A 15,377-nucleotide genomic window follows, 5' to 3' on the forward strand; every position below is an offset into this window, starting at 1 on the left:
GGGTACTGACTCCTCTCCCAAGGACCCAGATCTGATTCCCAGCACCCTCGTGGTGGTTCACAACCATCGGTAACTCTAGCCCTAGGGGACTGGATACCCTCTTCAGGCCTCCAAGGTGACCAGACATGTGTGTAATGCGCATACATACATGCAGGTAAAACACCCACATTAAAAAAAAAATCTAAAAGTATTATTTTAAAAAAAGGGTCAGGTCAAGCATACTGGAGAAGAAAATCAGAGGACAGTAACCTAGAAAGGTTTCTTATAAAACTAAACATGGACTTAAATGAGCAGCATTGGGCCTGTCTTTCCAGAGAAATGAAACACACAGGCAAAACACCCATACACAGAAAATTAAAAATTTCTAAGACTTAGCCTCTCCTTTATAGTTTCTGATGGACTCTACAGACAAGTGGAAAGCCTTGTAAGAAATCAATCTGCTCAAGAATAGTGAAGAACAAGCTTATTTATGGAAAGCAACCCCTACAAAGAAAAGAAGCCAACTCTGTGTATGTCATCACTCTCTACTACCAGCATTGGCCAGGCCCCTAGGAACTGAGAGCTCCTGGAATGACTGAGCTCCTCCTACCAAGAGGGGAAGAAATTAGTATCCAATAAGCCCAAGAGTTCTTGCACCAGAGTTCTCCCTTAGCACCAAGCATACACCCCTGGAATGTATGAACAATACCAACTCTGGCAACAATAGCAGCTACCATAAGGAGTATGTATTCCACAATCCCAAGACAGGATGGTGGAGAAGTAAAGAATATTTCTTAGATCAGCTCTAGCCATAAAAAATGTTTTAAGATTAATTTTTACTTTGTATGTACAACATATGTATGTATGTATGTATATATGAACCATGTATGTGCCTGGTGCTTAAAAAAACTTGGAAGAGTATCAGAACCCTTTAAACTGAGAGATAGTTATAGCCTTTTAGGTGAGTGTTGGGAACTGAAACCAGGTCTTCTGCAGTAGCAGTAAGTGCATTTAGCCACTATGCCATTGCTAAAGATGCATAAAAACTTTTTAAGCAGACTATTAAAACAGAGAGTAAATCCACCTCTACAGAAAACCACCCTTGAATAAAAAAATAATCTTTGGCTGTTTTCTTCTGCCCTTGCTTATCCATACTGCTTACTTCCCAATCTAACCAGCAATCCAGAAGCATGAGAGGAAGACCTAAGGCCTGAACACACTCTGAATCACCCTAAAACCAACTCCTACATGGACATGAGGTTAAACGTATTATGAAGCTGTTATGTCTACACATAATAGCTGACTTTGGATAATCTCATATACCTTGATGTGATTCTTGAGAAGTGATGCTATAGACCTCAGAGATATAAATTCTGACCTCTCAAGACAGGGTTCAATGTGGAATAGCCAACTCAAGCTTCAGACCCACTGCCACATCTGTGTCTGATCTCCAGAACCAGGGAAGGAGGTGAGCAGATGGGACAGGGTGCACTGTCACAATGGCTGTCTCTAGCCTCCATACCCAGGTTGAACCACTTTGACTGTCAAGGTCAGGAACAAGACTATGAAATCGCTGTTAGGTTCAGTGGTGTTAGGTTTCACCAAAACTTGTGATGCCTACTAAGTTTTAGTCAGACTTCTCAAGATGTAGATGTAGCCCCATCATCTAAGATAAAAGCAGGTATAAAAGGAAAATCACTGTGGATAGAGATTTATCACTAGTAAAGCAGGTTTATTAGCATGACCCACCTCTGGGAAGGAGATAGTGTTCTTCTGCTCCTCACAACTCAAGAATAGCAGGTTATCAGTGTTCTACACAACCCCTCTGATTCCGTTTACATATACACATGTAATTCTGTGGTGAATGAACAGTTTTTATATGAAAAAATAAGTTGTGTAAGAGAACTTACATCTTCTTCTTGCGATGGGTGAACTATTTCCACAAGTCTCTGGATAATTCTCTCCTCATTTAGCCACTGCAAAACACATTGTAGAAGTGATCATAGCAACGAGTGGCTCCTGCTCAAGCCCCAGTGAAGATTAACATACTGGAAATAGCCATCACACTTTAAGTAGAATTTACAGGTTTCTCTGGACTTTGAACACTACAGAAAATTAAAAAGTCCCCCAAGGAAAATGCAGTGAATATACCATTTCAAGAATGACTAGATTCACCAAGAACTCCAAGTCCCAATAGCCATCCACTCAGACAACACTCAATGATGGTGACTACCAGATATTCAACATTTACATAGCTATACTTTCAATACTGAGAGCAAGTGCATACTAACTCTAGGAGAGTGTCAGCTCTGAACTTCAGATGAACTGAAAACACTTAGTACCAAGTCATTAGGTTAGGAGAATCCAAGAGGAAAAGGTGTTTTTAAGCTGGGAGGTAGTAATGTATGCCTTTAATCCAAGCACTGGCAGAGGCAGAATCTGAGTCCAGGTCAGCCTGGTCTAGAGAGAGTCCCAGGACAGGCCGGGATACACAAGAAATCCTGTCTTAGGGAGGAAAGGAGAAAGGAAGGAAAATGGAAGGGCGTGGTTAGATATCCAAACCAAATTCTCTACAGGAAATATTAGGGTCAGACTGAGGCAGCTTAAAAGCAGATGATAGTCACCTGCCTGTCTCAAAGGTAAGGCTGCTGGAACCATAACAATCTCTTTGTAACTCTACATGAGATGCGGTGAACAAAAACAGAAGGGATCAGAATGAAAGAATAATAATGATAAAGGATAATCCAGCAAGCTTAATATCAGCTCCTTAAAGGTCCAAAACACCATAGAATATAGGGCAGTTCAGTACTGAGAAAGGCCATCTGACCTCCAAAGGTTGAAGAGAATGGGGTTGAGGGCAAGAAGCCAAATACAATTTGATAAAGGCAGAGAGACAAATCCCTGATGCTATCTCTAGCTCTTTACAGGAAATATATCAAGGGGCAATGGGCAGGTCTGTAACAGAAGCCACCCAACTGCTATGTTTTATTACATTTAATTGTTTTGTGTGTGTACTTGTGTGCTACAGCATATGTATGGAGGACAGGATGTCCTGTAGGAGAGGGTTCTTTACATCTTGTAGGTTCTATGACTAGAACTCAAATGAAAAGGTTCGGTAATGGGTGCCATTATCCATTGAGCTGTCTTATTGGCCCTTAAGATCTATTTTACAAATACATTTAACACTTTCATAAACCTAAGAACTAATTTTATAAATCTCCCAGAAATTACTGGGTATGGGATGAAGTTCCCACAGTATTACCTGAGGCTACACTCTGATAGTAATGCCCTAGAGTATATGACTCCTGACCATGAGAAAGACCAGGACATTTGGTGAGCTAACCAGTTTTGAACTTCTATCTCTGCATAGCTATTGACAAGTACCTGTGACCTTAAAGACTTTAAAAAAGCGGTTGAAGCTCTCTCTCTCTCTCTTTCTCTCTCTCTCTCTCTCTCTTTCTCTCTCTCTCTCTTTCTCTCTCCCTCCCTCCCTCCCTCCTTCCATCCCTCCTCTTTCTCCATTACTGCCCCCTCTCTTCCTCTCAAATAAACCTCTTACACGTGGGGAAAAAAGCAGTTGAAGAGATCGCTAAGCAGTTAGGAGCACTGGCTGTTCTTCCAGAGGTACTGAGTTCAATTCCCAGCAACCACATGGTAGCGCACAACCATCTGTAATGGAGTCTGATTCCCTCATCTGGTGTTCATGAAAACAGAACACTTGTATACATAAAATAAATAAATAAATCTTAAAAGAAAAAATAAAAAGATTTTAAGGAATTTGCCACTAACCTGTTCTCCCACTACTAATCACACAGCTCTCCCCCAAAACACAGCTCTTTAGAAATAGGCCCTAAAATTTTCAACTCAGAAGTAACCAGAGGAGTAGTGCTATTACAGCAAACCATACTGATAAGACTTCCCGGTGTATCAACCCATCATCACTCTTGCTCTAGTAGTCTTTGCCAGAATTTTGAACCCCTTTTGATAAAAGACCCAGTTCTACACAGATCTACACACAAAAGAAGACACACAAAAGTAGCGAGTCCCATGGCACCAGCTTGCAGTACTCAGCTGGTTACCTAAGTAACCAGATATAGCCCTGACCTATCAAATAAAGAAAGCATGATGGGGCATTATAGTAGTTTGTGCCCTACAGTGGACAATCCTCAGCAAATCTTCCTTTCATAGACCTTCTTTCTTGGTTTGATCCCTTAAGTCTTTAAAAATACAATTTTCAATGAAACTCTTTTTCAATGAGATACAGGCTTCCTTTCTTTTGAGACAGGATGTCATTATGTGGGCCAAGCTATCTAGAACTTTAAAATCCTCCTGCCTCAACCTACAGAGTGCCGGCAATACGGGCATGTGCAACCACAAGAGGCTGGGGATCAATTAAGATATGGTTCCAGAAGGCAAGGGTAAGGACCCAGGGAAAGCCTTATATTCAGATTATCCAAACCTCCCTCAAGTCCAGTTTTACGTAAGACATCTATCTACTCAAACTGCACATATCCTAAACTGTCTGAACTTAAAAGCAGGCCCCTTTCATGCAACCCGACTCTTCCAGTTTGACACTCTCATACAAGGCGGGGCACACTCTTAGAAAACCTTGTCCTGCTTATATATAGACCCAGCTTATGATAAATCCCCAGGTCACTCATTGTCAATGGAACAAACCAACCAGCAAAGGGCAAATAACACAGTATCTGCTAGATCTAGGGATCTATATACATCCTGAGCCCTAGTCCTATAAAGTCTGAATCTCAGCTGGGTGTGGTTGCACATGCTTTTAATTCCAGCACTTGGAAGGCATAGAGTCTTATCTCTGACTTTGAGACTAGCTCTGCCTATACAGTGAGCTCCAATACAATCAGGGTCACAAGGAGAGACCAGTCTCAAAGAAATAAAATAAAATTAAAACCTGATCTTGTCTGTATTGGGACAACCACCTCCTTGCCTCATCCCCAGACCCCTCATCCTGTAGGATTCCCCCAGCACACAGGAGCCCAGTGGCCCACAAAACAGCACTCCCAGCAGTTCAAATCTCTACTCACATTCAGAACATCTTGCCTGGGCTGTGGAGGCTCAATACATGTCAAGAGCCTGAGCAACAAATCCATGATAGCAGAAGTTCCTATGTGCTTTATAATGAGATCCACAAAATCACGCTTCTTTTTCAAGAAATCCACAATCTAGAGGAAAACAAATCAAACTGAAAGATGTGTAACTTCAGACATACAATCTAGAATGACCAACATTCCTCAAATCCTGCCAGGTAGCTTAAGAGCAGGCAGGTACTTAATCAGCAAGTACATCAATTAACAATTGCAATATTCAAAATCCTTAAATAAAGTCATCTCCTAAACTGACATTTATCCCCATTACAAATAAAGCTGACTGAACCTTTTGCCTTCTGCTTATTTTCATTGTTCATTCCCTAAGAACAGCTATCTACAAACCTACAAACAGCTAAAAAACATACTATTTGGGGCTGGAGATGATCCAGCAATTAAGAGCACTGGCTGCTATTCTACAACACTCAGGTTCAATTCCCAGCACACACGTGGTGGCTCACAACCACCTGTGACTACAGTTTTGGGGGATTCAACACCCTTTTCTGGCCTTGGTGGGCACCATACATATATATGATGTACATACATGTAGACAAAACACCCATATACATAAAATAAAACAAACATTTAGGGGCTGGCGAGATGGCTCAGTAGGTTAAAAGCATTGTCTGCTCTTTCAAAGGTCCAGAGTTCAAATCCCAGCAACTACAACCACCTGTAATGAGATCTGACACCATCTTCTGGTGCGTCTGAAGACAGCTACAGTGTACTTACATATAATAAATAAATCTTAAAAAAAAAAAAAATAAAATAAAAATATATATACTGCTTTATGAAACAATCCTATTAGACTTAAAATTAAAATGCAGACCATTTTAAAAGAAGGGAGATTCAAAGATGTTTCTAAGTAGCTAACTTGCCTGGTCAAAAGTGATTTAGGCTGCATTGCTGCATGTATGACTAACAAGAGGAGGTTAGGAAGAAGGGGCTGTGCTGAGTGGGAAAGAACTCGAAATGGAAATGATGCTCTGTCCTCTACCGCTTTCTATGTCTTCTTATTTGTGTCTGTGAGCCCACAGCATCTATTAAAACCCCACCACATGTCCTAGGAGAGCTTCGAAAAGTAGTATTTTGTTTGTCTTTTAACCACTGAGCCATCTCTCCAGCCCAGTAGGGTTGTTTTTTTGTTTTGTTCTGCCACAAATTTTCACTAAGCCCTGAAAGGTGAAGATTCATTGTTCTAGATGAGAAATCCTAGGCTCAGACATGTTAGTATCTTCTACAACTAAAAGGAATCTGTCCTGGTATTTAAACTAAGATCTGCATGCCATGAGAGTCACAGGACTTCTGGTGAGCTGCACAAAGAAGCTTAACAGCCAGAACAGCTAGAACTACAACTGCTAAGTAACTTCAAAGTGGGTCACTATACTGTTTGTGTAGACAATGATGCCAAACAGATACACTTCTTCAAGGAGTGGCAGCCATGCCATTCACAGCTGAGTCCTACAGAAGCCTTTGAAAGGAAGGGTAAGAGGAGGAAAAGGTCACACATGGCCAAACTACACCATCATTTCATGGCCGAAACACTGGTCCTAGAACCTACAGGCACAAACCTTAGCTGGTGCTATGAACAATACAGCATGGATCACAAGGCTTTTAGAACCACTCAACACTGCCAACATTTGGACACCCTGTTCTAGAGGCTTAATAGTACCTTTCTGATTATGCCACGTGAATGTGGACTTTTGTCATCACTGGCAGTGCCTAAGTCCTGACCAACACTACCAAGCAACAGGAAACAAGCTTTTGTCAAAAGACAAAAGCAGCTATACAAGCAACACTGCTGTACTCTCATTATCATCCAAGGACTCCTCTCTGGAGAGACAAGGAGCAACCAGGTGACAGGACTCTTCATTCAGGGTTCAATTGACACACATTATCATTGTCAGATAACAGAACTGACTCTGAGCCTTGGTGTCAATAACACAGAGATTCAGAAAGTCTTCACATATTTTCATGGTTTATCTTATATACACCAGAAATCATAGCTCATCAGCCTGGGTGGCAACAGCAGATATAAGATAAAAACATAATGAAGCATGCCTTACTAATGGAGGCACCATCTCTGAACTACTGAGCCAGGGGTATGTGATGGCTTGCAATTGCCAATGATACTTTGATTTCTTAGTGGAGGGCAGAATGGGAGACAGTCTACACTACTGAGATCATAACTTGGGGATTGTGACTCAAGGCAAAGGATCTTCCTCCAACACACTTGGGAAAGTTGCCCTATTCAAATAAAAGCCTTACCTGAACAAAAAGAACACCATCCTTCTAAAATAAAATGTGGACCCAGACTTAACAGAGAACAGAACATAATGGGCCCAAAATAGCTTTGGTCCTTTCATGTGTGCCGCCCACAGAACAAGACCAAGTAACTGGAGACTAATGTCCACCATGAAGAATACTAGGTCTGACTGGCTTTCCCATGTTCATCTCTGTTTGCTGCAACTGATAATCTGTCAGCTTCCACTAAGCATCTTCTGTTCTGGCTGTTTCTTGAAAGTGAGCTCTTGAACCCTTTCACAACAATATCCCCTAGAGAAATGGTTCTCCAATTCTAGCAGGCAACAGCATGAACTGAAAGATGTGCTAGAAACCCTCACTGTCAAAACTCCTGCATAGCAATGCTTAAAAAGAAAAAGTTCTCAGGTGATGCTGGTGACACTGATCCAAAGGTCACACTTGGTGAACCACTCCTTGGGAAATGGCATTTCCATATAAATCTGAATTAGGAGGAAAAAAGGTGTCAAGGGTATCTTTAAGAATATTGAGGTGTGTACCTTTATCCAGTGTAATAGACTAGGAACTGCTGAGACACAAGGGCTTACAGGTATCTAAGCTAAAATAAATTACCAAAGTGTAAAAGGCACTAGTCAGGAATTCATTTTCAGGAATACCTGATTCTAGCTTCTCTTGAGATCGCCATTAGGGAACAACTAAGCAAAGCCAACTGTTAAATCCAAAGTGTCATTAGATATGTACTCAGATTCAACCTGCTACTCTCACAAAAATCTTCTGATTATGTGTCCAGAGAAGAAATCAAAGTATGCTAACAAACAGAGCTGAAGCCCTTCAAAGAGTATATCAAAGGAGAAATACTCCTTAATGTGTAAACCAAGGTTGCTCAGATTGCTAAAGACCTAAACACACTCTTGAAGAAAATGGATGCCAGGCACACTCAGAACACTATAGCAAAGTTCCTGGCATCACCTTGAGGATGCACAGCCCAGACACTTACCTTTGAAAACAGTATTTACCTGTTCTGGTTTTCTGCTGATAAGAATACTTAGCACCTTGCTGAAGAAACTGGCGAGTAGTGGGTTCAAGGGGGACTCATTTAGGAGGAAGCTATACAATTTCATTAGCAAGGACTCATCTTCCCCCAGTCTATCATTCATCTGGGAAACATCAGATGTGAGCAACTCACAAGATATATTTGGATACCTAGAAGAACAGGACATTACATTATCATCTAACAGAAACAGTTGATCACATTAAGTATAGCACACATCAGGAAGGTCTCCTAAAATTCTATCAAATCATCAAAACCATCTACAAGGAATTAAGAGCACCTTCAATCCATTCCATCCACCTCTAAGTTAAAAGGCATTTTATACTTTGTCTAAAAAATTGTCTTTAAATCAAGAGTGATGACTCAGAGGTTAAGAGCACTGGCTGTTCTTCTAGAAGTCCTGAGCTCAAGTCCTAGCAACCACATGGCTTACAACCATCTGTAATGGGATCTGATTCCTGAGTGTGTGTGAATGAAGACAGAGCACTCATATACACAGATTTAAAAAAAAAAAAAAAGATTTTGTGTCTGTTTCAACACAACTACAGTGCACGAACAGGATTCAAGAGTCAAGTATGACACATTTTAACAGCAGACCTTCTCAGTGAGGGTGCAGTGTCCCGACACAGCCCATGTGGATGGAGAAGTGGCGAACCCTGAGACAAGTCAAGGTCCAGGAGCTTAGTTTAGGTGGGTACAAGTTACATGATAAAATTCTGATAAACTATCAAGCATTCAGTCTCCACCCCATCTAAAGAAAACACTCATCAAGGTATACAGAAGGGGCAAACAGGACATCAGCCTGAGGTACTAGGGGATGAGGGAAGAGTGCTATACACACCTATGCTTTAGATAAGAGCCTTCTGTTAGGGGTTGATCTGGTGCTGTGTACACAAATGCTAAATTCTGAACCCCAAGATCTAATTGCCAGTGATGAGCAGATTCTCATATACACCAGATTTTGTTGTATAAACATTGCTCCCCAATTTAAAGCTATTGGTTAAATTAGTGGGGCTATAGCCAATTACTGAGAAGAATAGGTGAAGTTTCAGTTAGCAGGCTGAGGATAGCAGGTAGGGACCACAAAGAAAGAAGAAGACAAAAGGAGGAGAGAACAGGAGGTCTCCATTAGATGTGGCCAAGTGGAATACCTTGAAGATGGACTGATGGAGCAGTAATAAAACCCCAGCAAGTCTCAAACAAGTACTTGGGGAGAGCAGCTGGAGAATTAAGAGTCTAGTCTACAGAAAGATAGATTAGGGGTAATTTGCCCAGTAATGGTGCTAAAGCTGATTTAAAAATCCATAGGACTCTGCTTGATTACTGGGGAGCTGTCTGGGCATATTAATAACTAATATAATTAGTAAATAACATTTTAAAAACCATTTAGAGTCATCTAAAATCTTGTGAAGCTAGGGACAGGCAAGAACCCAGCCCACTGTCATTCTTCATTGTGATCTCACTCATTAGGCCATGGGCCCACAGATAGCTGGAATCTGCTCTGCATATAACTCCTCACAGCTTCATAAAAACCTGCAAGCTCAACCATGTTTGTCTCTGACAGCCAGACCACTCACTCTGAAAACCAGGCAGTAAATCTTCATGCTCTCTGAACTGCCAACTACCTCAACAGTCTTAGGAAACTATGAACCTATGAAAGGGTCATCTCTACCCCAAAAGGGTCATGAACCACAGGCTGAGAACCACTGTTCTAGGATAAACTGCAGAGACTCTGCTAATTCCCCCTAGGTGCTATAGTACAGGCATTACTAGACAGCTCCCTCCTTTGGCTGACATGGCTTCCTCTTTATTGCATCACTCCTGATAGTGTACACACAGATCACCATTCCTTCTATTTAGGAAAACAAATAAAACAGCTACACCTCTCCTGCCTCCATATCTGCCTTTGGCTACCATGCGTTCTCTTGCTCTTTTGCTGAGAAGTGACCTGAAAGAGATGTCTTGGCTTGTCTTTCACTCTTCTTCAGAGCCATTTCAGCCAGGCTCTCAGGACCCCAATCAATGGGATTGATACCGCCATATGCAAACTCGGGGAATCATATATATAGCAGCAATATCTGATCATGGTCTCTTTCCTCCTTGAAGCCTTTCTTCAGTGGTTTTCTGGGTAGTATCCCCTACCTGATTTCCTCTTGCTCTGGCTATTCCTGAGTCCCTGTATACAACCTTGATCCAGTTAACAGCCTCCATCAGCTCCATAGGTGACCTCAGCTAACTCCATACTTTCACATGGTACCCGTTCACCTGCTATCATTCCCTGTCTCTACTTTATGCCAACCAGGCATCTCAAACTTGACAAAGCTGAAGCCAAATGCCCAACATTTCTCTTGACATCTATCCTTAATGTCGCAGCTATTCCACCATCACTTATTCTAGGTAAAACTCCAATAGTCCGTCGTTCACAATCTTCCCTCTCAACCTCACACCAAGAAGGCTCCTTCAGTTCCAACTTCATTTTATATGTCTAGATCCTAACCACTGTTCTCCAAAAGGTTACTGAGACTTTTCCATGCTGATCACTACTGCTTCTTACGTCACCTTTCCTTTCTACTCCAGTCCCACAGTGTCTAGACCCACAGAGTAGGCAGAGTGAACAAGAACAACAGTCACTGCTCAAAGCCTTAGATGGCTTCCTGCTCACCTCTAGTCATGAGGTTGCCCTATTGCTCTTAGGGTATAGAAATAAATACTTGTGTACATTAGGGCTTCTATACCTTTGGCCTGGCTGTTCCTTTCAAACACTTACAATAACAATGAACTCAGTTCCTTCATGGCTCCAAGCAAAGGCTTCCTCCAGAATCCCTCCTCCCATGAACTTCAGCTGTGCCAGCCTGCTTTCTGCTCTAGAGAGCTTCTCTGACAAACTATGATTTTACTTCTTACTCTGGCTCACCCAGACCACAACTATCTTAACCCTGAAAAAGTCTTGAATTCCTTCTAAAAAGCCCTCCATGCTAATACAGATGGTTCAGTCACCCAAGGTACATTTCACCCCAATAGTGGCTTTGCTTGGGCCAGAGGCATAGTAGATAAAGTACTGCTCCACCCAACTCAACTCCTGCTCCTCTAAATGGCACCATCCTACTGGTACAGCCAGGCGGCTGTGTGAGAGAGGTTGCCTGCTCTTACAGCTTCAAACACAGTACAGCAACACAGAGCACCATCACTGCCAAGCTTTCAGATCCACCAAGCAGCCTTTCTTTTTAGCAAGTATGCACTTCACAAAGCATGTGGCATTAGAACAAGTAACTTCATCCAGAATGTGAAGACAAACCCAAGAAGGGAAACCACTTGTCTGCTCACAGCTTATATAAATAGAGGGCCATACCACTCCAGGTGGCTTGAGTGCAGGCCCACTATTCTGGACCTACTACCACATCACCGCCACCTCTGACCTGGATAGGTTCTATCTAACATAAATGTTAGCTCACTGTGCTAGGAATTCCAAAGCAGCAAAGTGTTCAAAAGAACAGAGACACATTATTTTTATGCTATACATGTTTTTCTTCCTTTATAAGACACCAGTCTTCACTGATTGTTGAGTGTCAATCTTGAAGACTAGAGGAAAACAGGGCCTCAAGAACCCAATCTACAATAAGTTTAAAAGTATCAAGAATCAAGAAGTACTTTGCTGACAGCATTATTCTCTCCCAGAAGAAAAAGAAAAAAAAAAAAAAATCTAAATAAGGCCAGTCTGAGGCAGGAAGGGCAGCTTCTAATATCATGATTCCTGACACTCTGCTGTCTATTTAATGGATCATAACTGGTTTGTTTCTGAAGGGATTCTCTATTTTCAGTGTGAGGGATGTGGATCACTTCAACAATGTTGGATATGGAAATAACTGTAACCCCAATTATTAACATGCCCATGAACATGCTCAGTGTTCCCAAAGAAGTGACAACAATAAAGGACTCTCATTTACTGTGCCATGCTGTTTGTATGCAGATTCAGTTGAACTAGCCACAGGAGGTAAACCCACTCTGTTTTATTATGTCATTTCCTGCCTAAATATAGCTTCACTGCTGTTCACCAAGACCCACACAACCCACACAACCCACACCTCAAACTCATGCAAGGAAGGGCTGGCCTTACTATTTGAGCAATGCTCTTAAAACCCAAGCTCCAACTAAACCTTTAGGCAATCTTAGCCAGTGATTCTTCTGGCTTCCTATCTGGAAAGCTGAAAAGACACTTAGCTGGAATATCTTTTATGAGAAGTTTGTTTGTCAATTATAAAGCATGTTGTACTTCTGGCGAAGATTCAGAATGTTTTAGATGACTGTGACTCACTGGAGTTGACTGTGTGCCCCATAAAGCCTGTAGCTCTTGACTATCTTAATTTGTCAATGGTGACAGTGTCTCTAGAGAATTCTTAAACAGCAAAAGTAATCATTTTCTACCCCACCCTAAGGTAAAGACGCCATTTTCCTACTTGTATCGGATCTTCTCATCCATGTCTTGAGGTGGCTCTTCTATAATGAATGAGACTAAGTCTTCCAGACATTCTGCTTTTAACAGAAACTCTATGAGCTTGCGGTTCTGTGCTTTACATTCCTGTAGGACGTCCTCCTCATCCATTAGCTCCTTCAGTGTCACATCTTCTCTCTCTAGAAGCGTGTCTATGTGGGATGATGAGTGAAGATCAAATTTCCAAAACATGCTGTTCTAAATGAGAGGAAGAAAGATTTTCATAAAATTCCAGCTTTACTAATTTTCCACAAACTGAATTTCGGTTCAATTTTGGTCTACAATATCAACTTGGCATTGACACAAAAATAAAGCAGTTTCACACTGAACCTACAAAATGATTTCTTAATGAGTAACACTGGCAGGATTTTTTTTCTTCTCAGAAAAAAAAAACTTTTTAAAAGAATTTATTAACTTTCTTTTTAGACTTTTTAAAAACGTTACTTATTTTTATTCCCTATGTGCGTGAGCTGCATGGAATGGTCATGTGAGCCAGAAGAGGCTGGTGGATGCTCTGTGACTGGAGCTAACAGATGTTTGTGAGCCACAAGTGGTTGCTGGGAATCCAAATTAGATGCTATCACTCCATCCCAGAAAATATTTTTAGTTGGCTAAAATGTTGAAAATGCTAAATACAAAAGCTTGAAATGATTTTAACCTGTAAAAGCAATTCATTCAAGCCAGGCTGGCACATACCCAAAATTCTAAAATTTTCAAGAGTAAGGCAGGAGGATCACAAGTTCTTGGCCAGCCTGAGCCACACAGCAAGAACCTGTCACAAAAAGAGGTAAAGAAGTAATTCATTCAGAAGAAATTCATTCAGAATTTTTATGCTGGCTAGGCATGGTAACCTGCACCTTTAATCCCATCACTCTGGAGGAAGATGTGAAAGGATCTCTGTGTGATTACCAGGATTCCATACAGAGGCCCCGTCTCAAAAAATAAATGCACAAAAAAGAATGCAGAGGGAGAGCAACATGGCTCAGCAGAAAAGGAGCTTGTTGACTAGCCTAAAGACCAGAGTTCCATACCTAAGACTCGAGGGTAGAAAGAATTAGCTTTTCTGAGTTGTCTTCTTCTTCCTCTTCTTTTTTTCGAGACAGGGTTTCTCTGTGTAGCCCTGGCTTGTCCTGGAACTCACTTTGTAGACCAGGCTGGCCTCGAACTCAGAAATCCACCTGCTTCTGCCTCCCAAGTGCTGGGATTAAAGGCATGCACCACCACTGCCTGGCCAGGTCTACCTTTATACCTGTGTGTTTTGCTAAATCACCCATGCTCAATGTCCTCAAGAACATTTACCTCAAAATACTTTTCTTTAAAAGTAGAAAATTTAGCAAGGTGTGATGACACATGCCTTCAAGTCCAGCACTAAGGAAACAAATGGGTGGGGCTCAGTTTGAGACCAACTTGGTCTACAGAGTGAATTCTGATGACAGCCGGGGCTACACAGAGAAACCCTGTCTCAAAAAACAACAACAAAAACAAAAAACAAAAACAAAAAACAAAAACAAAAACAAATAATAAAATAAAATAAAAATAAGAGGAATTATAGAGGCAAACTATACTCACAGTCATAGTAACTGACTGACCCAAGAATGAGAGCTGAAAAGAGGGCTGTGCACAGTACGTTTGTTCAGAGGAGGGTCCACTTCACATGACAGGTGCTCGGCCTGACTGTCCAACAAGCAACCTCATTAAGAAAATTCAAGGGTCTGGCAAGATGGCTCAGCAGGAAGAGCACTGAGTTTGAGTGCTCTTCCGAAGGTCCTGAGTTCTGATCCCAGCAACCACATGGTGGCTCACAACCACCCATAATGAGGTTGGACACCCTCTTCTGGTGCATCTGAAGACAGCTACAGTGAATTACACCAGAGCAAGGGGGTGGAGCGAGCGGGGCCGGAGCGAGCAGGGTCAGCAGAGGTCCTGAGTTCAATTCCCAGCAGCCACACACATGATGGCTCATGGCCATCCGTACAGCTACAGTGTACTCATACACATAAAATAAATAAATCTTTAAAAGAAAAACAAAAAGAAAAAAGAAACTTCAAGAAACCTTAGGGAACAGTTTCATAAAGCAATACTGCCAAATATCAAGTATTACCAAAGTCAGTTTATGACACTTAAGTCTGCTCACAGTCTTGAATCACAAGAAGACTGAGAGCCAAGGAAGGGACAAACAGCAGCTGCACAGTTCACATGACCCAGATTCAAACACCTCACTAGAGAGGGATACCTGAGGGGTGGAGTGAGGTGGGAAAGCAGACCACACAGCTCTACAGGAGGAAACAAGGCAGAGGCCCCCAGAGAAGCACAACCTTTCCCTATGCATACAACATGACAACATGCCAGAGAAACGCAGCTCCCAACACAGATGCAACAAGCACACAAGCAAGTGAGTGACCTTTCTCAGCTATGACAGGATGCAGAAATGAACATATAGAAGAACCCTGGCAAGCAGCAGAAGGTATTTAAGCAGCTGCAT

At 41.7% G+C, this 15,377-nt stretch overlaps 1 protein-coding gene across 14 annotated transcripts in view; it reads right to left on the bottom strand.

The window, feature by feature from the left end:
* The window catches only part of Ppp6r3 (protein phosphatase 6 regulatory subunit 3), a 123,562-nt gene that overhangs the window by 59,911 nt on the left and 48,274 nt on the right, over positions 1 to 15,377 (bottom strand). For 13 of the 14 annotated variants that reach the window (XM_031389100.1, XM_031389099.1, XM_031389098.1 and 10 more), the window contains 4 exons: positions 12,861 to 13,093; positions 8,372 to 8,558; positions 5,034 to 5,171; positions 1,890 to 1,955 (listed from right to left, as the gene is read on the bottom strand). In XM_031389100.1, the coding sequence (XP_031244960.1) occupies positions 1,890 to 1,955; positions 5,034 to 5,171; positions 8,372 to 8,558; positions 12,861 to 13,087 (618 nt within the window). In that variant the 5' untranslated portion in view covers positions 13,088 to 13,093. The remainder of the gene's footprint in view (positions 1 to 1,889; positions 1,956 to 5,033; positions 5,172 to 8,371; positions 8,559 to 12,860; positions 13,094 to 15,377) is intronic. The other variant, XM_031389089.1, reaches the window with a different exon arrangement.

The sequence above is a fragment of the Mastomys coucha genome, unplaced genomic scaffold, assembly GCF_008632895.1.
Source record: "Mastomys coucha isolate ucsf_1 unplaced genomic scaffold, UCSF_Mcou_1 pScaffold21, whole genome shotgun sequence".
Lineage (NCBI taxonomy): Eukaryota > Metazoa > Chordata > Mammalia > Rodentia > Muridae > Mastomys > Mastomys coucha.